General features: G+C 38.7%; 3 protein-coding genes across 6 annotated transcripts; 1 reads left to right on the top strand and 2 right to left on the bottom strand.

Annotated features, from left to right (window-relative positions):
• Window positions 1–212: 212 nt before the first annotated feature.
• Window positions 213–21,794, bottom strand: LOC147184596 (dual specificity protein phosphatase 3-like). Of its 4 annotated transcripts, none has more exons than XR_015094148.1 (4): window positions 21,629–21,772; window positions 20,748–20,798; window positions 20,524–20,647; window positions 20,025–20,452 (listed from the first exon to the last, which is right to left on the bottom strand). XR_015094148.1 is itself a non-coding variant. In XM_086069396.1 (3 exons), the coding sequence occupies exons 1-3, from the start codon at window positions 21,748–21,750 to the stop codon at window positions 786–788; spliced, it is 564 nt and encodes a 187-aa protein (XP_085925522.1). In that variant the 5' UTR covers window positions 21,751–21,794; the 3' UTR covers window positions 213–785. The 4 variants fall into 4 exon arrangements, 1 of the variants encoding a protein (XP_085925522.1); XR_015094146.1 differs by having other exon boundaries at window positions 20,748–20,953; window positions 21,629–21,771; XM_086069396.1 differs by lacking the exons at window positions 20,025–20,452; window positions 20,524–20,647; window positions 20,748–20,798 and adding exons at window positions 213–994; window positions 16,970–17,202 and having other exon boundaries at window positions 21,629–21,794.
• On the top strand, window positions 7,054–9,584 carry LOC147184597 (neoverrucotoxin subunit alpha-like). The gene is made up of 3 exons (XM_086069352.1): window positions 7,054–7,141; window positions 7,228–8,697; window positions 8,781–9,584. The coding sequence occupies exons 1-3, from the start codon at window positions 7,054–7,056 to the stop codon at window positions 9,314–9,316; spliced, it is 2,094 nt and encodes a 697-aa protein (XP_085925478.1). The 3' UTR covers window positions 9,317–9,584.
• A 210-nt stretch (window positions 21,795–22,004) lies between the features above and the next one.
• Window positions 22,005–25,010, bottom strand: prl (prolactin). Its single transcript, XM_086080341.1, has 5 exons — window positions 24,933–25,010; window positions 23,787–23,899; window positions 23,552–23,659; window positions 22,953–23,135; window positions 22,005–22,852 (listed from the first exon to the last, which is right to left on the bottom strand). The coding sequence occupies exons 1-5, from the start codon at window positions 24,973–24,975 to the stop codon at window positions 22,661–22,663; spliced, it is 639 nt and encodes a 212-aa protein (XP_085936467.1). The 5' UTR covers window positions 24,976–25,010; the 3' UTR covers window positions 22,005–22,660.
• Between the last annotated feature and the right edge of the window lie 1,214 nt (window positions 25,011–26,224).

Genomic DNA, 26,224 nt, shown 5'->3' with positions numbered 1-26,224 from the left:
ATTTTAAATTACCTATAGGAAATGAGTAGTATGGGTCCTGGCTTGCAGGGTTCCATGAATTTTCTGTAGTAGGTAGAAGTGTTGATTTTGTCCAGTTAATAGAATAATCTGATAACTGAGAATTTAGTTATTAAGTTAAATACTTCCCCTAACGAAATAGCAGGCTTTTCTAAATAAAGTAAAATATCATCGGCATATAGATTAATTTTATGTTCTGTTACCCCAGAGTGAATTCCTTGAATCCTTCTTTCCTGGCGTATGGCTAATGCAAGCGGTTCAATAAATATTGCAAATAATAAAGGCGATAGTGGGCATCCCTGTCTTGTGCCTCTCTGTAGAGTAAAACTCTTAGATATAATCCCATTAGTAGTAACAGTAGCTTTAGGAGAATCATATAATACTGACACCCAGTGAATAAATGACTTCCCAAAGCCAAATTTATTTAAAACAGCAAAGAGGAAGGACCAGTTAACTTTGTCAAAAGCTTTTTCTGCATCCAATGATTTGACTAAAATTCTGTTGCAGTTGTGTTCTTTGAGTTATACATTGGAATTCAAATAGGATGTAGTCAATGGGTGACAGCATGTATTTATACAGTGAATATGATTACAAAAGCAGGGCAGTTTTCACTTTGTTCTTGGTTTTAGAATCGAATGTGGGTGTGGACACAAGGGTGTGCTGTGGCACAAAATTTCAACGTTTACAAAGCTGCATCTCTTTAAAGTACAGTGCGAGTACAAAACAGTGCAATTAAGCATACTTTCTTGCCAGCTTTTGTTTCGGCTTCATTTGTTCCCGAACGTTCTCTCAGCGGTCAGCCTTTGGTTTAGTCGGCAGAGTTGGCAAAGGAAGCCGTCATTAGGTCCGATCTCTCTTCTCTGTCTCACTGTAGCCAGAGCGCTGTGGACGTCCATGTTCTGGCGAAGCATCAGGTAGGCGATGACTAAGGTGGGGGAGCGGCTGTAGCCTTCCCTGCAATGCACATATATTCTACCTGGGGGACAACAGAAATACAGGTATTCACTTTGAATTAATTAAATTAAATCGTGTGTTACCAGCAATTTTATTAAATTGGTCAACAATTCAATTTGTAATCTTAATTTGGTTCACCAATTCTCTTTTTAGAGTGCACCTTCATCAACGGGATAATTTGTCAAAAGGACATGCCATGTTCGTGGACTTTTAATATAGGCTGTTTTTTATTTATTTATTTATTTTATTTTATTATTATTTTTGTATTATTTAATTCCTTTAGACAGGCATCTTTTCTGCTGGGCAAAATTTATTTTCTTTTTGTGTGTGCTGATTTGGACTCTTTTTTTCCCACATTTGGAATGGAATGGAATTTTTTTTGGGGGGGGGGGGGTTATCTCATGTTTTTAGTTGTTATAATGGACGCCAGGATAATATGGCTGTAACGTGTTGTAAACTTACGCTTATATGCAGGGTTGGGAGGGTTACTTTTAAAATGTAATCCATTACAGTTACAAGTTACCTGCTAAAAAAATTAGTTAGTAACGTAATCCAAGTACCATAATATTAAAGTAATGTAACTGGATTACTTTTGGATTACTCCATTATTGAGTATGCTCATGAAGACAAAATAAAAATAAATATCACCACAATATACATTCTATACAATGTGCCCCTGCTATTTGCGGGTGATAGGGACCCGGGCAGCCTACAAATAGCAAAAATCCTAGTGTAATTAAAAAGCATGTAGGCTATTGATTGATTGATTGATTGATAGATTGATTGATTGATGGAAGGCCATATGCTGTTTTCGAACTGTCACTGAAAGCAACAACACCTCACAGTTATATAGATAGATAGATAGATAGATAGATAGATAGATAGATAGATAGATAGATAGATAGATAGATAGATAGATAGATAGATAGATAGATAGATAGATAGATAGATAGATAGATAGATAGATAGATAGATAGATAGATAGTGTTGACAGTCTTCTGCCCAGATTTAGTTATAACTGCTTTAATTTCCTCAGTAAAGCTTGGTGAGTGTTTGAATAAGGCTTTAAGGTGACGGAATGTCTGAAGATCTTCCTCTATTCCCACACGCAATGAGACATTTGTCTGGGGTGAAGCAAATGTGTTAATAGGATTTCTTTGTAAGTCTTATCTGGTGCTAGGTGCCGTCAGGTCTGAGACCTACTATATTTCCACATCAAAAGGCCATCTGTCAATGTGTATTGAATGCTATAAAAGTCTGTCTTGGCTGGGGGCAGGGGTGAGGAGAAAGGGCAAGGGTGGGGAGAAAAGGGAGAGGGGAGGGGTTTGGGGGTACCACCTTTCTGATAGTATAAGACTATTGCAATTGTCAGGGATCTACACACTTGCGAGAGGACTGCAGCGATTTGTCTGTAAACTTGTTTGTGTCCGGAATATTCTGTAAAATAAATCCTTCGAAGGACCTGTTCACCGATCTCCAGTCTGTATTCGGATAACCAACATTCTCACTACCCGGAACAAAACGAACACAACAATCTATCTATTGTTGGAAAACAAATCTTTGTTTTCCAACAATAGCTAGATAGATAGATGGATGGATGGATGGATGGATGGATGGATGGATGGACGGACAGACATCCAATGAGGATGACGATGTGTGACATCAACTGCAAAATGAACTTTTATCCCAGTCACAAGTTTAGCCGTGTATATGTTGTGTATGATGTTTAAATAGTGAATTGGTGGGAAGAAGATTTGTTTGGAAGGTGTAACTCACATTATGGTTATAGGCTAGCGGGCTAGCTAGCAAGAAGCTACAGCGCGTAGCATGCCGCTGGACTCTCAGCTCAAGCTTTTGCTCCAAGTAAGTTCTAGTGAATACCGGTCGCTATTTCCTCCTCCCGTCCGTGAAGCTTTTGCAAACTGCCCGCGTGTGGAGGACACGACTAGTCAGTTCGTTCGTTCCCACCTCCCCGACATGTAGCAACGGTCCCAATCGCGCGGGCGTGCACGCTCTCTCGCTCTCTCTCTCTCTCTCTCTCGCCCTCTTTCGCAATCTATCATCGTAGAAATTGTAATCCCTCGAAGTAATCCCCATTTTTAATAAATGTACCTGTAACCTGATTACATGTTTTTTCCTGTAACTGTAATGGAATACAGTTTAAAAAAGAAATTGCAATCTGATTATGTAACGGCGGTACATGTATTCCATTACTCCACAAGCCTGCTTATATGCAACATTTTTAACATGAACATCATGCAAATCAACTTGCGATTGTGATTGGTTAGTTAAGATCCAATCATCAACCAGCAATGTTGACATCATCCAAATGATGCGTTTTATTGGTTTAGACGTGAATAAGTCATGTCCACTGTCTGGGACCATCTATGGGTCTGAAGGGGTTAAATAACAGACGGCAGAATTATGTTCCGCCAAAACTCGCCATCCGACTGAATGAATGAGGAAATCATGTGTCCTGTGTGACTGAAAAGAGGCGTAGACACAGAGAACCTCGAGGTTCATTGTGATAAACCTGCTACCGACCAGGTTAAGTTCATAGACTCTGTTACAATGGTAACCAGTGTTTTAAGTGGATTGGAACGCACCGGTACGGAGCTTCGACACTTCTAAAAATCTCCCTTAAGCGTCCAGGTACTTCTCAATGTGCAAAGAACGTACTGTCAGCGACTCAGTGTTTTGGTACGCTTCACAATGCATGTTTTCGGATACCAAAAAGCTGTTCTGGTGAGCGCCGCTAATCCAGGGATTTACATATAGTATGGAAGTCCTGCGCTTATCACATCACCATGCGCACGCTTAATCCAGTTCCCGTATAGATCTTTGCTTGACAAGAGAAGCGCGCATACGTCATTCAAGTCGGCCGCTGTAAACGTGATGCTAGCGGCAAGCCCAATGCTAGCAGACCCGAACGCATGTGTACAACCATAATTGAGTTGAGAAATAAAACCGCTACCATATGCTGTCCTGGCTCAAAGCTTCAAAAAGACCACGGACTCTGGGGTGGATTCGCAGGCTGGTACAGCACGTATGTAGAAAAATAAATAATAATAATAACCTGTGCTACTCATGCTGAAACGAGAAATGAAGCCGATGGCGGCCATCTTGCGTTTTTCATGTTATTTTCTTCCTCTCCAGCGAAAATACCATCCTTGTGTGACGTACGGTTTTACCAATACGTGTAAAATAAGTATGGGATAAGCTCTAAATGCAGACTTCATCAGTAAGAATGTGAATATAAATTTTCTCTCATAAGTTATTTTTCCGAGTTCTACTCAAAGATTGGTCTGCATGATGTAAACAGAAATGAAAGCAAAGCCCACAAGAAAAAAAAAATTGTTGTGAAATGTAAACCTAACTTCTGCAAGTCACGATAACCCTAACGATACTGAGATAATACTCTGAATGGTTGATGCAAACAATAAAGTTTGTTCTTTGCTTTGCTCTCGCTATCCCGTACAGGGATCCTGGCGTAAAAGTGTTTTCGATGAAAAAATTTACATAATTTGTCAGTACTGTAACAGCCTAATTATGAAGTTATATATATATACACACACACACACACATCTTTTCTCTGGTTTCAGTTACCTCCCTTTCTGAAAACGCAGTTTCCCGCATTTCAGGGTTAACAGACTCAGGGTTCTCACTAAACCTGCTTTGTGAAATGGACCCCAGGAGGCATCCTAAGCCGATGCCGAACAACCTCATGTGGCTCCTTTCAATGCGAAGGAGCAGCGACTCGACTCTGAGCCTCTCACAGGTAACCAAGATTCTCACTCTAGTATTTGGTCAAGAAAGGGCTGGTTTCGGGATCCATCAAGATGTCATACGCGTGGGATCCAAACGATCATGAGAACCAGACGCGTATTCAGCACCCCCTTATAACATGGAAGTAAGGTTAATAATAAAAATTTGATTACACATTTTTGCCGCGATGCAAAAATTAGTACACCCCACAATTTTTTAAAATAAATTTAGTACTTTGTATAGCCTCCACGGTTTTTAATCACAGCACTAAGTCTTCTAGGCATTGAATGAACAAGCTGGCAACATTTTGTTGCGTCAATCTTTTTCCATTCTTCAAGAATGGCCTCTTTTAGAGACTGGATGCTGGATGGAGAGTGATGCTCAACTTTTCTCTTTAGAATTCCCCATAGGTGTTCAATTGGGTTCAGATCAGGAAACGTACTTCCAGCTTAATCTTTCATCAATAACTACACCAAGAAATGTATTTTCATACACTTTTTCTATTCCATTAGAATCTACTCTAATTGTGACTTGGTACTTGACCTGTCTCGTGCCAAAAAATATCAACTTTGTTTTGTTTAAATTTAGAGATAATTTGTTGGTGTCAAACCAATTTTTAATGCTTTTAATAAATAATTAGAAGCTGTTTCAGATTTTCTCCAGAGCAATAGAGAGTTGTGTCATCAGCAAACAAAACACTTTTTGAGTATTTTGAAGACACAGCAGATATCGTTTATATATAATATAAATAACTTAGGCCAAGCACTGACCCTTGGGGAACGCCTTGAGAGATCATCAATTATTTTGGTTGTATGTTGATAAACTGCAAATACTGACATCTGTTATCTAGGTAACTTTTAATCCATTTATATGCCTCTTATGCCGTATGTCTCTAATTTATTCAATAATATACTATGATCTATAGTATCAAATGCTTTTTTTTAAATCAATAAAAATCCCAATAGTAAATTCTTTATTATCTATACTTGTAGCTATAGCTTCTACAAGTTCCATGACTGCCATCGAGGGTGATCGTTTTTCTCTAAATCCGTATTGATTTTCACATAAGAGCTTGTGTTTCTTGATGAAAGTGTCCAGTCTATGTGAAAAAAGTTTCTCAATATTTTTTGAGAACTGTGCCAAAAGTAATATTGGTCTATAGTTAGTGAATAAATGTCTATCTCCGTTTTTATAAATAGGAATGACTTTAGCGGTTTTCATTTTTGTTGGAAAGATACCAGCTATAAATGACAAATTACAGATATATGTGAATGGTTGTACATGTTTGATGATGTTTTTGACTAATGTCATGTCAATATTTAAGCAATCAGGGGACTTTTTATTTTTTTTAGTATTTTTACAACATTTAAAACTTCAGTTTCATTTACTGCACTAAGAGACATAGTGTAGGAGTTTTTATTATTATATTTATTTACTTCATATTTATTTCTTGGCTCAGGAATTTCTTTCAGTCGGTCATTACCAACATTGACAAAGAACATTCATTAGCTATTTCTGTAATTTTATCAATAACAATATTTTTTATCTTTAAAAAAATATTCTAGATGATCTACTTTTTTTTTTTTTAAAGGTTAACATAATTGTCCATTTGGCTGTGACACTCTGACCCTGTATTAATTTAGTTCTTGACTACAAGTAATGTATTTGACCTGGAAATATGAACATCTTTAACTTTGGTCAAATTAGACAAACACCTTACCTTTGTATTGAGAAATAGTTGCAGTAAAATGATCAACCAATAACTGAAGTCTTTTAAGATTGTTTTGTCAGCCGTTTGTACGAGATACTGAAAGCAACCATGCAGCAGTCTGCTGCTAGACATGCTCGAGTGTCTGCCAACTGATGTATAGAGATCATCCAATGTAGCTGCGTTGGACAGGGACCACAAAATGGTGGTGCACTCACAGATGACAGGTTAACCATTCACGTGTCTGCCTGGTCTGCTGTCACCATTGGTGGATTAGTTTAACAAATACATCATTCAAATACATCATTTAACTAACTGAACACTATATGGAAATACATGGAAAAGACCAGCCAATCATGACTATAAATGGGCCGGCAACCTCACTAAAGATCACGCATCTCTGGTTTGAAGTTCAGAAGACAGAAACAGCTCGGCCGATCATCACAACTTCATCGGGTGAGTGGTAACAAAGCAGCAATGCGACTTGTGTGTTGAGTGCAGCATGAATCCGAATGACCTCTGATAGTTGATGTGTGTGCCGTCGCTATTAAACTTAAGTGTTGTTTTTATTTTTTGCCCACCAGCTACACTTCCTATCCGCAAGCAACATGCCAGGTACCATGCAACTGGCTGCTCTGGGTCAGCCCTTCACCTTGGGCATGCTCTATAATGCCTGCAAAGATGAACTAATCCCAGGTAGAAGTTGATGCACACAGTTGTTGTTATTTTGGGATACCTTGACCATCAAGGATCTTACTTGTATAACGTGTCTGTTCATGCAGGTTTCAGTCTGTGGGACAAAGCAACTCTAGATAAACAGACATCTGAAACTGCTCAAAAAAGCAGCTCCTTTAAGATTACAGCCTCTGACACCATTGAATCGAGGTCTTCTCTGATGGATGTGGAAGCTTCTCTGAGTATGAGTTTCTATGGTGGGTTGGTTGAAGTGGGAGGATCTGCCAAGTACCTAAATGACCAGAAGAAATTCAAGAACCAGAGCAGGGTAACCTTTCAGTACAAAGCTACCACCATCTTTAAGCAGCTGTCTCTTCCTTCTCTTGGGCCACTAAACAGCCAACAAATAAAAGTCATTGAGGACGGCAAGGCAACACATTTGGTCACAGGTATCCTTTATGGGGCAAATGCGGTCTTTGTCTTTGACAGTGAGAAGTTGGAGGCAAGCAGTGTTCAAGATATTCAGGGTAGTATGCAAGCTGTGATCAAGAAGATTCCAACATTTTCAATTGAAGGAAGTGCTCAGATAAAGCTGACAGAAGAAGAGCAAAATCTGACAAACAAGTTCTCCTGCAAATTCTTTGGAGACCTCATTCTTGAAAAAAACCCTGCCACCTTTGTCCAAGCAGTAGAAACCTACTGCGAGCTTCCAAAACTATTGGGAGATGCAGACAACAATGCTCCTTTGCTTGTCTGGCTGTATCCTCTGAGTAAGCTGTATGACAACTCTGCTAAGTTAGTCAGTAGCCTCAGTATGTCACTATCACGGAAAATTCAACAGGCTATGGAAGATGAAAACGAAGTGAAAATGAGATGCAATGATAGTTTGTTTAGTAGCGCAGCACAAAATTTTCCTGTAATACGCAAAAACGTGAGCAGTTTCCAGAAACTTTGTTCTTTTTACAAAGCTGCAATCCAGCGGGAGATGTCCAAGAGGCTTCCTTCCATCCGTGATGGCAAAGAAGATGAGAGCGCGTTAGCAAAAGTCTTGGATGATCGAGAAAAGTCTCCGTTCCGCCAAGATCACCTTAACAAGTGGTTAGCGAACAAAGAACGAGACATTAATTTCATTCAGTCCTGTGTTGACATGATCACGAATGACTCAAATGCTTATGTTGTTCGCACTAAGTCAGAATTAGACAAAGTGGTCTTTTCTCCAAAAGTCCAAAATGTCCTTTGTTATGTCTTCACCAACTTGGACATAAATGACCCCTGCATTAATAGCATGGCTAATTACTTGGACACATCCCAGCTGGGAGGAACCGTTGACGAGTATAAGTCCTTCTCCAATGATGTCATCATACAAATGAGGGGAAATGCCCAAACCTTCCTCAAATATGCCAAACCTCTACGGCGTAGCAGTACTATCAAGTTTCTTATCATTGCTATGAAAAATACAAAATACAAGGGATCTTCCATCTACCATTACAAAGATGGCCTTCTACACACTGACAACTTCACACTGCCATCTGTCCCACCAGTAAAGACCATCACAGACAGAAACGATGTCATCTGGCGTAAGTTCCTTTTTTGTCTCCACTTCCAGGTCAAAACATTCCAAGTGTGATTTGTAAGATGTTTGTCTTTCTCTTTCCATCAGATGCTACTGAACTCACACTGGATGTGAATACTGTCAACAAAAATCTCACGCTGTCAGAAGAGAATCAGAAGGTGACAAATGGCAGTGTCAAGTCATATATTTCGAGCACAGAGAGATTTATTGATCATCCTCAAGTTATATGCAAAGAGGCACTAAGTGGTCGTCATTATTGGGAGGTAGAGTGGAGGGGTCACATTGTAGTGGCGGCTGCATACAGTACAACTCCGAAGAAGGACAACGGTTATGCCAAGTTACATTTCACTGATACTAAGTCTTCTTGGGGATTGCATGCCAGCCATCATGTTCAACTACAGATTGCATCCTGGCTTTTTAATATTCCCGTTTGGACAGGTTCTACTAGTGGCATAGAAAGGATTGGAGTGTTTCTTGACTTTCCTGCAGGCACTCTGTCTCTCTATGGTGTCTCTGGAAAGAAACTGAAACACTACTATACTTTTGAACAGGCTTTCGATAAAGCACTCTACGCAGGTTTTGCAGTTTATGACAAATCAAGTTATGCTTACCTGTCGTATTAGGACAGCAAACCTGTTTGCCTACATTATATATAATCAGCTCTGCAACAATTTTGGATCCTGTTGTTTTAACAGCCTTCCAAGCAATCAGCACCAATTTGTAGTTTAGTTTTGATAATTGTTACTTTGTTAGATGCTTATGGCTTCATTTCAGCTCGGGAATGTGCATACAACTATACCAAGAGAAATAAGCTTACAGTGCAAAGTAAAATGGAGGATTGGACATGGAAAGATACAAAGTTATCATTTGAAAACATACTATAAAGGTGTGCATTTCTCCAATAAAAGACTATTCGATACATCTCTCACTACATGAGATGCGATTCGATTCAAGGACGGTACATTTCAAAGTGAAACAATTCAAGGAATTTATTACCATGTTTTTTTTGGGGGGGGGGGGGGGGACATTTGTTTTTTATCCAATTTGACTTTTTTTGTTTGTTAGTTTTTTCCATTTGTGCACTGTAATAGCTTGGAGCATGTTTTTTTTTTCTAATTAGCAGCTAACAAAGATGGCAAGCTTTGCTTGATGAGCTTTTCAGTGGCCTTTGCAAATCAGAAATCACATCAAGTGATCTGTATGATGTAACTCTCCGCTTGTTTTCACTCCATGCACAATAAAAATGCGTTTTGCTTTCACTGTGTGCATGCATTGGTTTATCATTTTACTGCAACCATTTCTCAATACAAAGGTAATACTAATATGTTTGCCTTATTTGATCAAAGTTAAAGATGTTCATTTTTCCAGGTCAAATACATTACTTATAGTCAAGAAGTAAATTAATACAGGGTCAGAATGTCACAGCCAAATTGACAATTATGTTAACCTTTACTGGACATTTAGCATGTGAGACTGTTTCAGACACTATGTAAAGATGCAAGACTACTTGGTATAAAAGATTGCTAATAATTATGAAGTGCCAAATGGTGTAGATAAACTGCACTCAGTTAAAAAAAAAAACTTGAAAAAAAAAGAACAAATGTATATGTACGATTGGTAGAACTGTTCCTTTAAGACTCTCCCATTATCACCATTTTAGAGATAATATATAAAATATGGAAAATATGAAATCATGTAATTAAAAATAATTCTAAAAAAATGTATCATCCATATATTTTTTAAAAGATAAAAATATTGTTATTGATAAATTTACAGAAATAGCTAATGAATTTAATGAGTTATTTGTCAATGTTGGTAATGACCTACTGAAAGAAATTCCTGAGCCAATAAATAAATATCAAGTAGATAAATATATTATAAATAACTCCTACACTATGTTTCTTAGTGCAGTAAATGAAATTGAAGTTTTAAATGTTGTAAAAACACTAAAAAATAAAAAGTCAACTGATTGCTTCAACATTGACATGACATTAGTCAAAAACATTAAACATGTACAACCATTCACATATATCTGTAATTTGTCATTTACAGCTGGTATCTTTCCATCAAAAATGAAAACCGTTAAAGTCATTCCTATTTATAAAAACGGAGATAGACATTTATTCACTAACTATAGACCAATATTACTTTTGGCACAGTTCTCAAAGATTTTAGAGAAACTTTTTTTCACATAGACTGGACACTTTCATCAAGAAACACAAGCTCTTATGTGAAAATCAGTATGGATTTAGAGAAAAACGATCAACCTCGATGGCAGTCATGGAACTTGTAGACGCTATAGCTACAAGTATAGATAATAAAAAATGTACTGTTGGGATTTTCATAGATTTAAAAAAAAAAAGCATTTGATACTGAAGCTCATAGTATATTATTGAATAAATTAGAGAGATACGGCATAAGAGGCTTAGCATATAAAGGAATTTAAAGTTACCTAGATAACAGATATCAGTATTTGCAGTTCAACAACATACAATCAAAACAATTGATGATCTCTCAGCGTTCCCCTAGAGTCAGTGCTTGGCCCTAAGTTATTTATATTATATATAAACAATATCTGCTTACAAAAAAGAGCAATAAGAATTAATAACCGATCAAAATATACAAAACCAACAAATTCACTATTTATCAAATTAAACACAATGAAATTTTATGATCTAGTTGAGTTTAAAATTGCTCAAATAATGTACAAGGTACACAACAACCTACTTTGCCACAATATTCAGAAGCTGTTTGAATTCAGAGACAGTGACTATGATTTGAGGGGTATAAGTGTCTATATAAAATTCAAATTAAGAACAAATATTAAGCAAAGGTGTGTTACAATTATAGGTGTAAATTTGTGGAATAATTTTGGAATTAACCTGAAAAGGTGTGAATCACTGGTTATGTATAAAAGGATGTATAAAAACTAGTGATGCACCGAATATTCGGCCACCAAAAATTTTCAGCCGAAAATGGCAAAAATGTGCATTTTCGGTGAGGGCCGAAATAAAATTCAAGCCGAAAGAATTTGGCCGAAAGAGGATGTTGTGGTGACGCAAGCAAAAAAACAAAAACAAACACTGCAAGCGTCTGTTTGAATTAAACACCAAACACGGGATTGAGTGTCCGCCTTGCTGGCGTTTGTGAGTACCGGCGGCTTCATTGTGCACACCGGCGAAGGAGAGGGTCGCTTGGTAACCTGCCAAAAATGAGAGCGCTACCGAGTACTGCACTACAGGTGAGCCACTCTTTCTCCTGCAGCATCTTCCTTTTTTGCTTTGATGAGAGCCCCTCGAGCGCTTCAACTTTTTCACTTGCATTCTGGTGGCTGTGCTAAATACTTTAGCTAATGTTAGCAATATTGCTATCAACAGTTTTAAACAAGTAAACACCACTATCTCCGGGTAAATACAGATCTGTGCAGGACGTTGTGTGTGACTTTGCAGTCCGTTCCCAAAACCGATTAGCTGGTGTAAAGAAATGTATTTATTTTTAAACGTTGGTGAATATGTGAATGTTAATGTAGCCGCAAGGTGGCACAAGCCAGTGTATTTTTGTGCCGGTCCCAAGCCTGGATAAATACACAGGGTTGTGTCAGGAAGGGCATCCGACGTAAAACTTTGGCCAAATCAAACATGTGAAACAAATATATGACTTCCATACCGGATCGGTCGAGGCCCGGGTTAACAACAACCGCCATTGGTGTTGTTGACCTACAGGGTGCCGGTGGAAACTGGACTACTGTTGGTCGAAGAAGGAGAGGAGGAAGGTGTGTTCGTAGGAAGAAAGAGAAGAGGACCACCTAGAGTCTAGGACTGAGAATAGAGACTTTGAATGTTGGAACGATGACAGGAAAAAATAGAGAGCTGGTTGACATGATGCAGAGGAGGAATGTGGACGTACTATGTGTTCAGGAGACCAGGTGGAAAGGGAGCAAAGCTAGAAGTTTAGGAGCAGGGTAGAAGTTGTTCTATCATCGTGTAGATAGGAAGAAAAATGGAGTAGGACCTGGAGGTAAAAATAGTGTCAGATAGAGGGATGAGCCTGTAGCTAGGAATCGAAGGTGTGATGATCAATGTTCTTAGTGGGTATGCGCCGCAGGTAGGATGTGAGCTGGAGGAGAAGGAAAACTTTTGGTTGGACCTTGACGAAATGATGCATAGCATCCCTAGAAGTGAGAGAGTTGTCATTGGTGCAGCCATGAATGGTCACGTTGGTGCAGGAAACAGAGGTGATGAGAAGGTGATGGGCAAATTTGGTATCCAGGAGAGGAACGCAGAAGGACAGATGGTGGTTGACTTTGCAAAAAGAATGGAAATGGATGTTGTGAATATTTTCTTCCAGAAGAGGCAGGAACATAGGGTGACCTACAAGAGTGGAGGTAGGAGTACACAAGTAGACTACATCTTGTGTAGACGGTGTAATCTGCAGCAGATCAGCAACTGCAAAGTATAGGTAGGTGAGAGTGTAGCCAGACAGCATAGGATGGTAGTGTGTAGGATGACTCTGGTGGTGAGGAAGACAAAGACGGCAAAGGCAGAGCAGAGGACGAAATGGTGAAAGCTGAAAAAGGAAGAGTGTTATATGACTTTCAGTAAGGAGTTAAGATGGACTCTGGATGGTCAGGAGGTGCTTCCAGATGACTGGACAACTACAGCAAGTCCTTGGTGTATCATCTGGAAAGAAAGGGGATAAGGAGACTTGGTGGTGGAATGAGGAGGTACAGAAGTGGATCCAGAGAAAGAGGTTAGCTAAGAAGAAGTGGGACACTGAGAGAACTGAAGAAAGTAGAAAGGAGTACAGGGAAATGCAGCATAGGGTGAAAGTAGAAGTGGCAAAGGCCAAACAAGGGGCTTACGATGACTTGTATGCTAGGTTGGACAATAAGTAGGGAAAGACTGATCTATACAGGTTGGCAAGGCAAAGAGACAGAGATGGGAAGGACGTGCAGCAGGTTAGGGCAATAAAGGATAGGGATGGAAGTGTGTTGACAGATGCCAGTAGTGTGATGGGAAGATGGAAAGAGTACTTTGAAGAGAACGAAATGAGAGAGAACGAAGCATAGAAGAGGTGACTGTTGTGGACCGGGAAGTAGCAAAGGTTAATAAGGATGAAGTAAGAAGGGCATTGAAGAGGATGAAGAGTGGAAAGGCACTCGGTCCTGATGACATACCTGTGGAGATATGGAAGTGTCTAGGAGAGGTAGCAGTAGAATTTCTGACTGGGTTGTTCAACAGGATCTTAGATAGTGAGAAGATGCCTGAGGAATGGAGGAAAAGTGTGCTGGTGCCCATTTTTAAAAACAAGGGAGACGTGCAGAGTTGTAGCAACTACAGAGGAATAAAGCTGATGAGCCACACAAAGAAGCTATGGAAAAGAGTAGTTGAAGCTAGACTGAGGGTCGAGGTGAACATTTGTGAGCAGCAGTATGGTTTCATGCCAAAAAAAGAGTACCACAGATGCAGTATTTGCTTTGAGGATGTTGATAGAGAAGTACAGAGGTCAAAAGTGCCATGTTTCGTTGTGACTGTGCGGGAGTCGACGATTTTACATGGCGCACTTGAACACAACATTATACATGCACCTGCGTACTGACGTCCCCCATTCGCACAGGATTTCACATGGAAATTTCCCCCATTGGTTTCATTTTAATTCTTAATTTAACACTGTAGCAACAAAGCTATTGCTTGAAATCATGCCAAAATGTACCTTATAAATTGCTAGTAGATTGCTAGTGGCACAGAATATGCATATTTTGAGAAAGCTACGTTTAATTTCAAAAACACTTTAAATGATTTGTTTTAAATATTTTAACTTACCATTCATCCTTTGCAAATCTCTAGCTTTTTTTGTAATTTATGTATAAAAGTGTCTGAAAGTTGCTTTTCAAAAAATGTCTGTATGTGTGCATGTAGTGTTTTACAGTTGGTGAGGTATATGGAGCAGAGGATTCAGGAGATTGTGAATTACATGTCTGGGGGAAAATACCCTGATGGGTATAATAAATCTTAAAAATTCAGTTTAATAAGATATGCAGAAAAGCTAATAATACATCTACTGTATGTCTTGTTAAAATGTATTTGTGTTTATATGTGATTTATCAATGCTCACTGCAGAAAGCCAGCTCTTTTTTGGGAGAAGAAGGGTGATATAGTCCTGAAGAGAAGCAAGATGTTCAATGAACTACAGTCCTCTTCACTTGGTGCACATACGGACATTGTGAAAACCAGAGCAGCATTGTGCTCCAGATTTTATTGGCATGGCATGGCATGTCAGTGGATATTGACAGATGGTATGCGTTTTATTTCTGTATCTTGTTATCAACTCCTTTTGTTCAGCCAGTTAATTTAGGTTCTTATAATTTGACTTGTTTCTCATTACAAGCGTGCGTGTGTGCGCGTGTGCGTGTGTGTGTGTGAATTGCACTTCAAGTAGTTAAGTGATATCTACATATTGTTTGAGAACAAAATTAGCTAGGTTACTCTTGCATGTGTGTGCGTGTGACTGTGTGTTAGTATGTACGTGTCTGTGTGATTTATGAGTGGCCTTTTCTTGTGTATTAAGAACATAATATGTATATTATGATTATTGTTGTTAGCAGCAACATCAGTGATGACGGGCACTAGCAGAGGCGTTATTAAGTTTGAAGGATTGGGTGAACCTCGTCATGGCAGTTCCGTTGAGGAGGCTGTGCATGTCTTGGAAGAAGAGGACGATGTGGCGGTCTTATTGGGGGAGAAGGATATGTGTCAGGCTGCCGTAATGTCGACAACAGTATTGTGTATAGTATATTACGAAAATGGTGAGACCTAAAAACACTGTCACTGCTCATTGGTTAGTGTTTGGGGCTTCACCACACGATCTAAGTGTTTGAGGATGCATGGAGAATTTCAGAAATGAGAAAAGGCAGTTTGGCATCAGGGTCCACACTGCCCTGACTTTTTCGTCTTCTATGAGATTTTGTACTATGAGATGGAGTGAAGAACCACAGCCAAAAGAGCACATTTAAGCAAGCCTTTTTCTTTTTTTTCTTCTTTTTTTTAATTGACCAGTAGGAACTGCAATCTAGTCAGGAGGTCAGCATCAAAGTGTGTCATTTTGACCTATTAAACTGCCTTTGAAACAAAGTGTGGCGGCTCTTGCCAGGCGATATACTTAGCGGCTAGCTAATGCAGGCATCAGGCACTGCATAATATATGCCATCATAATTCATTACTGTATAGGTTTTTCAATGTCCTTAATTAGCAATTGAAATTTTTTTCAGGATAACACGTTGCTGTTTGTGGCAACAGTTTGCGAAGGTAATATCAACTGGGCTCCAACTAGAGTCCGGAGTCAAGTCAGTTGCCACGTTACCACGCCTTGCCAAGAACAACTTCAAAATAAAATCGTACTTAAACATTGATGTCCATGTATTATTTGGTAAGCTTTTATTTTAATGGCTTTCATTGGAGGCGTATTACTGTCATGCATAGCAGGAACTAGCGTTGCTGCTGCTGACTTGACTTTTTTTCTCTCCAAATTTCCACCAAATAAACGGTTATACCCCATCAAGGTCCAGAATTAGTGGATGACCCATTCATAGACAGTGTTATGATCCTGCTCTCAGTCTGTGTGTCTGGTGTTTTTCCAGTGGGCGAGTGAAGGGGGCGTTCCCACCAGCGCCGCACCTGAGGCGCATTTCCAATCAACAGACTTTAAAAGGACTCCAGGAGCAACAGAAGCTTGTCGGATTATTCCTTGCTCGCAGTCATTGCTCAAGTTATTTTCTAGACCTTTTTCTGAATCCTAGTCACGCGTTATAGTCAAGTATTGCTTTTTGTTTCAATAGTGTTATTGTTTTCATGTGTATCTGCCTCGGCGCTTTCTGTTTTGTATGTAGTTAGATTGTAGTTTGTTTTACTCCTGTATAGCCTGCTTGCGTTATAAGTCATTTTTGTTAACTTCATTTTCTCCTTGCCTTTTGCAAATGTTTTTATTACTAACTATTCCGGGTGGAGTGCTCGCGCTTTGTTTTTTTTCTTCCTGGCATTGTTGGCCAGAGTTTTGCGTTACTGTTGGTATGTAAATAAACCTCCAAATTTGTATTTTCCTATCGAGGCGTACGTTTTTTGGGATCCACTTTTCTGCCGACGTCAGTTGGACCGTTACAGACAGGAAGAAGATGGAACAAAAATCCATAAAGTCAGTGACTTCAATTCTATATGTAATTGCTGAATGCTGACATCCCTAACAGCCATTTCGACAAAATGTCTGTTCAAATCCATACTAACCTTTTCCATTTTTGTATGCCAGAGCTTCCTCTATGAAGTCTGCTGCCTCTTCAAAGTAAACGCTGATGTCAAAGTGATCCGTGTCACTGGCTGCCACTCCATGGTAGGTGATCCCTGTCCCTGCATAGAACTCTGTGCTGGTGTTCACGTGCATGAAGGAATTTCCCTCTGCTGCGTTGAGGATGTGGGTGATGCCCAAACGCTTTAAGCGTGTTATGTTTGTTGCCACAAACCTGCAAGTACAGTAAATGTGACAAATGCGCCAAGCTCACACCACACAGTAAAACAAATATAACATCATACACAAAGCTTAGCTACTCTTGCCACACAAAAAAGAGAAGAAAAAAACTGCCGCAGTAGTCATGCATGGTGTGGATGTGAAATATAGTTGATCACAGTAGAAAGGGCTTGAGTTGACAGAAAAAGTGAATACTACACATAATGTTAATACTTGGTGTCAGAATGAATTTGTAAGACCAGGGGCAATATTGTATGAGCTGTTATCAAACCTGCATGACGACTAGACTTAACGCAGATCTGATCAGCTCAATCGTGATCGGCCGATTTTTGGCGGTGATCGCCTGTAACATTATATTTGCCTGATCAATCAATGACATCATTGATCGGATCCGTGAAATAGGACATTACAGAAAAAACAACCTCGTTCACTCCGAAGTTGTCCTGTGCTGGTTTATATGGATGCCCGAAAGCTAATTTTTAGCGTCCTTGCGCGCCACGGATGTGGAAAGACTTTGCGCTGAGAAGCGAAAGTTTTGCCTCCGTGGCCTCGACCATCCAATCACAAAGAAATAGCCTTTGTGTGTTTTTTATTATTATTATTTTCTTTTATTTATTTTTTTTGACTGGTAAAAAGTCAGAAACCATTTTATTCACGTCAAATAAAAGAACTACAGTATGTGTGTTTATTTCATTTTAACATCTCTTTAATATATTTCATCAATCATTGTAAGTAACGTACACTTATGGGCCGGCCATGCACATTCAGCCAATCACAGATGCAACGAGCAGGAAGACTTGTTTTATGAACGAACACATAAATACAGAGACAAGGATACCAGATAAACTACGATAATATCGAACATTGAGTTGAGCTATTCTTGCAACGCGATTACCTAGAAATGAAAAGTCAATGCGGGGGATTTCTGCCGGAGCCAAATGGCTTTTCCACACAGCGTCCTGTGCAGGTAGTGGACAAAAACTGCCAGCTGAGGCCACAGCAACTTAATCTGAAGCTACGTAGCTGGTAAATTAAGCGTATGGACGTGTTGAAACAAGATAGCAATAGTATGTATATAGCACTTTATTTTTTTATAAGTAAATTATGAAATTAATATAGTAGTATTATATATAGTAGTATTGGGACAAGGCCTATATGTCGCAATAGTAACCTGAAACATCGTCGGTGTGTGACTTACAGAAGTCCGAGGCATCTACCCCATTTAACTCAGTTTGCTAAGTGACACATAGTCTGAACGTGACATTTTCTCCCATGCCTCTTTGTCGGACTCCCTACCATGGTTGTGTCCAGTCTTGCTCTCTGTTGTTAATTATTGTATGCCGTTCACCACCTGTAGGGTCAGATTGTGTTTTTGTATATTTAGAAGTTACCGCTTGTAACAAAAAAAAGTGTTTAAATGAATAGAAAATATTTTGTAAGTTTGTTATGTTTGTATTACTGTTAATGTATGTTCTATAAAGCAGTGTTTCTCAACACTGGTCCTCGAGGCACACTAGCCAGCCTGTTTTCCATGACTCCCTATTCCAATGACAGCTTATCAGCACGCTCTGGAGAAGCCTGATAATGATCCTCAGCTGCGTTGGAATAGGGAGACATGTAGAGATGGGCAGGTGAAGCCTTGTGAATCTGAGGCTTTCCTTCAAATTTTGCCAAACCAGATTCGGAGCTATGGTGCTTCAATGAAAGCAACTTTAGGGACATCTAGTGGATGAGTAACGTCAAAGCTACCTATGTCACTAAACGGAGGTAAATACTGGCAGGGACCCACCTAGTTATCTTTCGGAAATAAAAGTACAAATAAATATAAATAATGATACAAAATATGTGTTATTTTGTTTAATAAAGTTGCAATAAAAATGCTGTTTACTTAAGTAATTATGTTGGTCTTGTGTGCATCTTCATTATAAAGGGATTATTTCTGAACCAAAAAAATCACAAAAGGGGACTGGGGAATTTTTTATTCAAAAATAACTTCTCCACAATGGAAGGTTTTAGGCGGCTTCTTTTCACACTCACTAATTCTCCAGCTTTTGAAAATATATGCTCACATGGCACTGATGAAGCTGGAAAACAAGTACTTGCAAGACCAGCGCTAGCCATTTTGGTGCCCTAAGCATAAATGCTTTGTGGTGCCCCACCCCTGACAAAAATGAACAATATCTGAGTATTTGTCAGTTTTGCTTTATTTTACAAAATAACATGTTTCAAAATCTTTCACAGAAAAGATACATAATTAAATCTTTATAAAACACTAACAATGGCACCAAATCATTACAATTTATTTTTACTAACTTCTATTAACAAGTAAACATCTGGACATAAACATAAATAAAGAACTTTAATTACAAATTTTAAAATGCAAGCACAAGTTGTTAGAGGCCCTACAGAGGTACCTATCTGCATTTTTGGTCAGGTCAGTTTCTGAGCAATTTTCCCATTGTTCCTGATGACAGTCAGACCACTTAATAATTCGGGTTCGCCATAACCTTCAGGACTTATTTTTTTAAATGCATATCTCCGTAATTATATGTAATGAGCTCATTCACCATTGGGTTCCCTGGCATCTACATTTACAATATTAATTTCATATTTTTTTAAACCATGCAATATCACCTTTAGCCACAGTAAATGCCAACCATGTAAGCAAAATATGGAATCACACCAAAAAACGCAACTAAATCACCTTAAATCACCTTTTTCCACACTCTCACCTTCCCTAACGGCACCAGGGAGCTTCCTTAGACATGTTAGGTGCAATGAGGCAAAGACAAGGCCAGGACCCAGGATGCAGAGAAATGGGATTAAACTGTTTATTTGTTTTCAACGTATCAACAGAAAGTCAACTTACTCATGGAAAAATACTGGAACACAAAGTAGCACAAAGTAGGGAGAGAGAGAGCCATCAATCCAGGCTACGCACTGGGCCCTCTGGCAACTTGCCTTTAGCTCTGTGTACGTCCAAAAAATGTATTTAATTTTACTCAATATGGGCAAAAGAAGATATTACATACTGATATTATCATAATTAGTATTATTATGATTTTTTTTACAAGCTTAATTTTTTTGGGGGTGCCCCCGCAGGCAGTTGATGCCCTACGCAAAGTGAGAGTGCCATGTCTGAGTATTTGCATGCCACTACCCACAAGTGTGGGTACAGTGTCCTGCGAGTGGCCCAGTCCTTTAAAGGGTCTTCAGTTCTTGGCATATGTGTCTCTTTCAGATACCTATGAAAAAAGGAAACATTAGGATGATAAAAGTCAGCAATACACAGCCCATTTACAGATACAGTATGTACCTCTGGATTTCCACCGTGGCATTCGCTGCGGCACTGCCAACTTGATTTGCAACATCGACACGGTGATCAAGTGGTGCCCATAGGCTGTAGTCATTGTCACCCTCATCTGGCCTTGCCACGCAATCTTTAGGTGGTAAAGGGACAACTTGTGATGTGGTACGTACTGGCGCTCTTGACACTAAGACAATCCCTTGTTAGCTTTTCCACTGAGTTTTGAGCATTACCTTGGCTGCGAAATCCAACAGTTTTGAAGCATGGATCCAGTATTGTTGCCACTGAGAGGAGGGTTGTTGTTTTTTAATCCATTGAATTTTTCATTTAGATTGTTCAGTAAGTTATTTGCGTCCAATGCATTTTTGCTATTGGGATTGCTTTGGAGCCAGAAACCCTTTTCTCCTCAGACAGCTCTGTTGTTGCCTTGTTGAAAGGCCTGAGGATCAAAAGGCACTGGTTGATGATGTTGTATTCTTCAGCACTGAATAGCTTGAAGTCTACACTGTAAAGTGCTTTCTTACAGCTACAGCTGTTGCGAAAGTGCTGTATAAATAAAGTTGAGCGTATAAAAAGTTTTACTTTGCTTCTGTCCTTGTACTGTCCAAATTTTGCTCATGTCACAGTTCAATCCTAAAATCCAACAGAAAAAAAAGAAAGAAATATTTTATTTTTTCCCCCCGTTCAGTTCTTCACATTACTAAGGCTTTGGGAGCACATTGTTCTGATAGCGTAAAAGTTGAGCCAGTGCTAGATCTCTCTTTAAAAATGACAACATGTGGCCTAATATGATTTGTATTCTCTACAAATATGTTGTGGTGTTTTCATTTTATACTTGATTACATTTCAATAGCAACAGTTTTGTAACTAGCTAGCTAGCTAGTAGTAGTCGTTTTGTGTGCGAACTTTGTTTTGAAATCTCTGAATTCTGACTTCATATATTTATTAATTTTTTCGTCTATGTAAACAATTGTCGGTCACGGAATCGTCTGTCGTAAACCGAGGACCCCCTGTGCCATTCCTGTTCCTATCTTGGTCACAACTCCGAGCGGGGTTGTTATAAGATGCGTGACCTGCATTGCACAAAAGCTTTTGGTAAGGAGCAAAAACTCACGCATTGCCGACGAAGATGCGTGGATAAACCTCGTGGACGTGTTTAGTTGGCCAGCTGTAAAAGCCGCTATCGTTTGTCAACAAGTCGTTGAGCTGCTGAAGAGTCACTTCGAAAGCCGACATGTCCCGTGGCTCTGCTTCTGCTTCCGCTGTGTTTATTTTTAGTGGAGGAACAAGTTACCAAAAATGTGACCCATGACCAATGTGAATTATAGCCAACAAGTTTTTCAGTCACCAAATGTATGTAGTAATTTATGATTATAACAGGGAAGGAAAATCATGTTGATTCATTTAGCACTTTGTTTTAATAATTGTTGATATAGAGACAACCTTGACATATTAGCAGTTAATAATGATGTAATCTGATCTTCCGGAATTTAATTAAATGTGACAGAGCTTTTTTCTTTCTTTCTTTTTGCTGCCATTCATAACACGGCAAATTGTCTTTTTTGTAAACAATGAATCATTAGTCAATAATTAGCTATTATTGTATTACTGTACTACCAACAAAACAATAGAGTAATCAATTTCAGCATTTTTGCTCTTCTAATATGAGGAGTGGAATCCTTCATTTAGCAGTTTAGATAGTAATAGTGTCAACTAGTCAAAGGTGGTAAGTTAGTATAAAGGAATAGACAGTATGTTTTAATTGTAAAAATATTAGCGAGAAATAGGAAGTCCTTTATTTTAATTTAATTTTTTTTATTTCATTCCATATCAATTCATGCAGCCAGTAAAAAAAAGTGAACAAATCCCCTATAGTCAATTAACATTGACATTTTTCAGCCTTGAATAAACTACAACACCTACTTATTTGATTGTTGATTAGTGAAAAGTTAAACGAGATGGGCTGTCCAAAGCTGAGTTTATGCTTCTTAAACTACACCTTCTGACGTACCATCATCCCTATTAAATTACATAAACCATCTAAATCAAGCTGCATATTGCTAGAATGTATTACCTATAGTTGCTTTACAATATAAGCTTTGCAAAAAGAAAAATTTCAAAGCCTTCCAGTGGGGTGCTACGCTCTTTAGCACAAGTGAGGTTGCATTTTTGCTGCCCGGCAACGGAGGACTTTCAAAAAGCTGTCAATTTTGTGGGAATCCCGGCGAAAGCAGGACAAGAGGAACTGGAATTTGATCAGTTTGGATATCTTGTCCTGACCAATGTCATTGCCGCCTCTGTAGGGCAGCGAGGAGATGGTCTGAGCTGTCGGGTCCATCTGTGCAAGCAAAAACATTCTGCATTTGGTATTTAAATAAATGAGTGATGTACTAATAACAGCAATCTCATTTGAATCAGTCGTTCTTCTGTTTGTGTACCTTGCCAGATAGTATGTTCAGGCCATCTCCCAGGTTCTTGGAATGTTCCTGCAACTCGTGGATCTTGTTGATTATTTTACTTTGAGCTGGGTGAGGCAGGGTGTTGGCAGAAGAGGATAGGACCACCAGTGGGTCCACCCAGGCTTGGAGTAAGGAACGAGCCAGTGAGAGTAGGTCTGACTCCTGGAAAGGTCAAACAGACGACTGAAGGCAGTTTGGAGTTGGGACAGATTATAAAATAAGGAAAAGAAAACACCCAAAAAGCTGAGGCAGTAGGACTAAGAGCTCTCCCAATCAAGTGATATAGTTTTTTTTGTTTTTTATTTATGGATTTATTTATTCTAGATATTGTTATATTTAGGCAAGAGTACACCAAGGACTAATTGTCCGCAAATCATAAGGGGGTTCACAAAATACAAACATATAGAAACAACCATTTGTGCTCACAATATAATAGACTGCTCTTTTAAACATCCTCTCAGTTCCCACAATGCAAGACAACAATGGCATAGAAAATAAATCATAGTAGAAAATCAATTTCCAAAGCCTGAAATAGCTATAAAGCTGTTCATGGAACAGGTTTTGAAAAAGTCACCTACAGACACTTGAAGCGCTTGCTCTTTGTCACTGGGTGTCTGCAATGATGATGTGTGGCACGCTGAAGGCCGAGGCATGATCATCCGGCCTATAGGAGTAATATGAGAGTCCTGGCAGGAGCACATACGTTCATAGCAGTTATAAATTTAACATTTCATTCTAACGCATTGCAAGATTGCTGATTTCTTTCAATTTACGTGCGTAAAGGTTGCTTGGTTGGCACACTTGGGTACTTACTAGCTCATGGGTGAGTGTTGTGCTGAGAGAGTGTAGTTTGTCAGAGTGCTGAGAGGCTCGGTCCAGCAAGTCACTGATAGGGACGCCACTGCATACTGCCATCATGTACAAGACTTGAAAAAGAAAAAACAAGATAAAGGTTTTTGGTGCTTTTAAGATGGACATTGGCAAAAGCAATATATATATATATATATATATATATATGGGTTGCGGATAAGCTGGTCTGGGTGTTTACCATGGCAGCAGCATAATAGTTTGGGATTGTTTTTTGTTTTTTTCTACTTTCAATTATTTTATTTATTTCATTTTGACTTTTGTTTTTTAAATTCAGTTAGTTTTAATTAGTTTTTATTGGGGTCTTGTTAGTTTATATATTTTTATTTATTTAGTTTTTGCTTGTTTTTTTATTACTAGTTTTAGTATTAGTTTTGCTTTATACTGTATACTGTGTATATCTGTATGGTGTATTTGTGATCAATTAAAATAAAAAAGGTAATTAAGTATTGTGTTATAAAGTAGAGTAAACTAAATTCCCAAACGACAGTTTGACCTCCTTTTTTCTGTATGGCCACTGAAACTGAAAACTGAAACGAAGGACATGTTGACGATAATTACAGTTATTTTTAGTTTTATAAATGTAAAAAGTAATTTTTCGTTATTTTAAAAGCATTCTTTATTTTATTTAGTTTTTCTCTCTCATTATTTGTCACTAACCATACTCTTGCCATTTAATTGCAGGTCTTCTACAGATATGTTATTATTATCCTTTTTTATGTTACTAAGGAAAAAAGGAAGTGTTGCATTGTACTACATTCTGGGGTTAAGAATTTCCAACTTAACAAGTGTCATTCCTTCCATTGAGTTAAACTTTTAACCCTTTATATTGTTTTACTGAAGGTAAAAGACAAATGATTAACTATAAAGATATATTTTCATGTTTGTAGATAAAATGTGTTTTGCTGTAAAAGTCCCTAATAAACAATAATGCAGATAACTACTGCAAATGGCCCCGAACTTAGCTTCTTAATTTTTCCCACAATTTTCAGGCCCTGAAATATCTGGAAAATATCATAAGTTATGTAATGATTTGAGAAAATCTCTTAACATCCAACATTGTATTTGGTCAAAGAAGTGCAATTGTCTTACCTGTCATGAAAGGTTTTCTACCATTACATCTGGCGTGAGCCATTTTTCTTTCCTGGCCTGCACCTTTCTGTTTGATTTTTCCTCTTTTGCCTGTCGCCTCTTTGTTTTGACTCCACTTTATAGTTCTTCTGCTTGAACTGTTTGCTTATGCAGCAGTAACAAGATTATGTCCTAATTGTTTGGTACTTGTTGGTCTGGTTAATAATGCAAGTTTGGTCCAGGAGATGTGAATGAATGCAACAGCTGCAGGTTGATTTTCAATGGAGGCGCTTCTGTGCAGCACGGAAGTGGAAAAAGCTTCTTGATCACAATTACGCATATGAATAAAGACATGCATGTTCCCGCAATGTTTGTCAATGATGTTGTGACGTACTTTGCTCTCATTTATACTTAGATTGATTGCTTAAAAACGATGTGAGCAACTTCCCTGAAATTCAAATTCAATCGCTATGACGGAAACATGGTTAAAGGAAAGTCTAATTAATAATGTACAGATTGAAAGATACAACATATACTATGTAAATAGACTGGATAAAACTGGTGGAGGCGTTGCTTTTTACATCAATACAAGCTTAAATTGCAAAATTATAGAAGAGAAAAGTATAATACAAACTATAGAAATAACAAATGATATGGGTAAAAATATATTAATCACTTGTGTTTATAGACCGCCTGGGCCAGGAGCTGATTTATTTACTGATAGAATCATTGAAATGTTTGAAGATGTCACTAACAAATCAATAATTGTAAGTGGTGATTTCAATATATATTCGGGCAATACTGCAACAAAAAAATGACTTCAAGAACTACATGGAAATTGCAGGTCTATGCCCCATGATATCCCAACCTACCAGGATCACTACTCACGGTGCTTCAATACTTGATAACATATATATAAACATAACAAGCGGCATATTTACAAAAGTCATGAGTGATCATGGCGGCACGGTGGTGACTGGTTAGCATGTCCGCCTCCCAGTGCAGAGGATGTGAGATCGAGTCCGGGCTTCAGTCTTCCTGGGTGGAGTTTGCATGTTCTCCCCGTGCTTGCGTGGATTTTCTCCAGTTGCTCCGGTTTCCTCCCACATTCCAAAGACATGCATGGCAGGTTAATTGAACACTCCAAATTGTCCATAGGTGTGATTGTGAGTGTGGATGGTTGTTCGTCTCTGTGTGCCCTGCGATTGGCTGGCAACCAGATGTACCCCGCCTACTGCCCAAAGCCAGCTGGGATAGGCTCCAGCGCCCCCCGTGACCCTTGTGAAGACAAGCAGTTAAGAAAATTGATGGAT

Source organism: Leptonotus elevatus, chromosome 1 (genome assembly GCF_054856555.1).
Source record: "Leptonotus elevatus isolate MCC_2025b chromosome 1, RoL_Lele_1.0, whole genome shotgun sequence".
NCBI lineage: Eukaryota > Metazoa > Chordata > Actinopteri > Syngnathiformes > Syngnathidae > Leptonotus > Leptonotus elevatus.
The sequence above is the reverse complement of the archived record's forward strand: the minus strand, read 5'-3'. Positions and strand labels throughout refer to the sequence as shown.

What these genes read in the sequence shown, in the direction of transcription:
- LOC147184597 (XM_086069352.1), top strand. Translation starts at nt 7,054, where the DNA reads ATGCCAGGTACCATGCAACTGGCTGCTCTGGGTCAGCCCTTCACCTTG. An exon ending in CAAAGATGAACTAATCCCAG is followed by an intron (nt 7,142 to 7,227) that starts GTAGAAGTTGAT and finishes CTGTTCATGCAG; the next exon opens with GTTTCAGTCTGTGGGACAAA. An exon ending in CAGAAACGATGTCATCTGGC is followed by an intron (nt 8,698 to 8,780) that starts GTAAGTTCCTTT and finishes TCTTTCCATCAG; the next exon opens with ATGCTACTGAACTCACACTG.
- LOC147184596 (XM_086069396.1), bottom strand. Translation starts at nt 21,750, where the DNA reads ATGTCGGCTTTCGAAGTGACTCTTCAGCAGCTCAACGACTTGTTGACA. An exon ending in CGCATCTTCGTCGGCAATGC is followed by an intron (nt 17,203 to 21,628) that starts GTGAGTTTTTGC and finishes CTGTACTTGCAG; the next exon opens with GTTTGTGGCAACAAACATAA. An exon ending in GGCATACAAAAATGGAAAAG is followed by an intron (nt 995 to 16,969) that starts GTTAGTATGGAT and finishes GTTGTCCCCCAG; the next exon opens with GTAGAATATATGTGCATTGC.
- prl (XM_086080341.1), bottom strand. Translation starts at nt 24,975, where the DNA reads ATGGCTCACGCCAGATGTAATGGTAGAAAACCTTTCATGACAG. An exon ending in AGCAAGCGCTTCAAGTGTCT is followed by an intron (nt 23,136 to 23,551) that starts GTAGGTGACTTT and finishes TGACCTTTCCAG; the next exon opens with GAGTCAGACCTACTCTCACT. An exon ending in TGAACATACTATCTGGCAAG is followed by an intron (nt 22,853 to 22,952) that starts GTACACAAACAG and finishes TTGCTTGCACAG; the next exon opens with ATGGACCCGACAGCTCAGAC.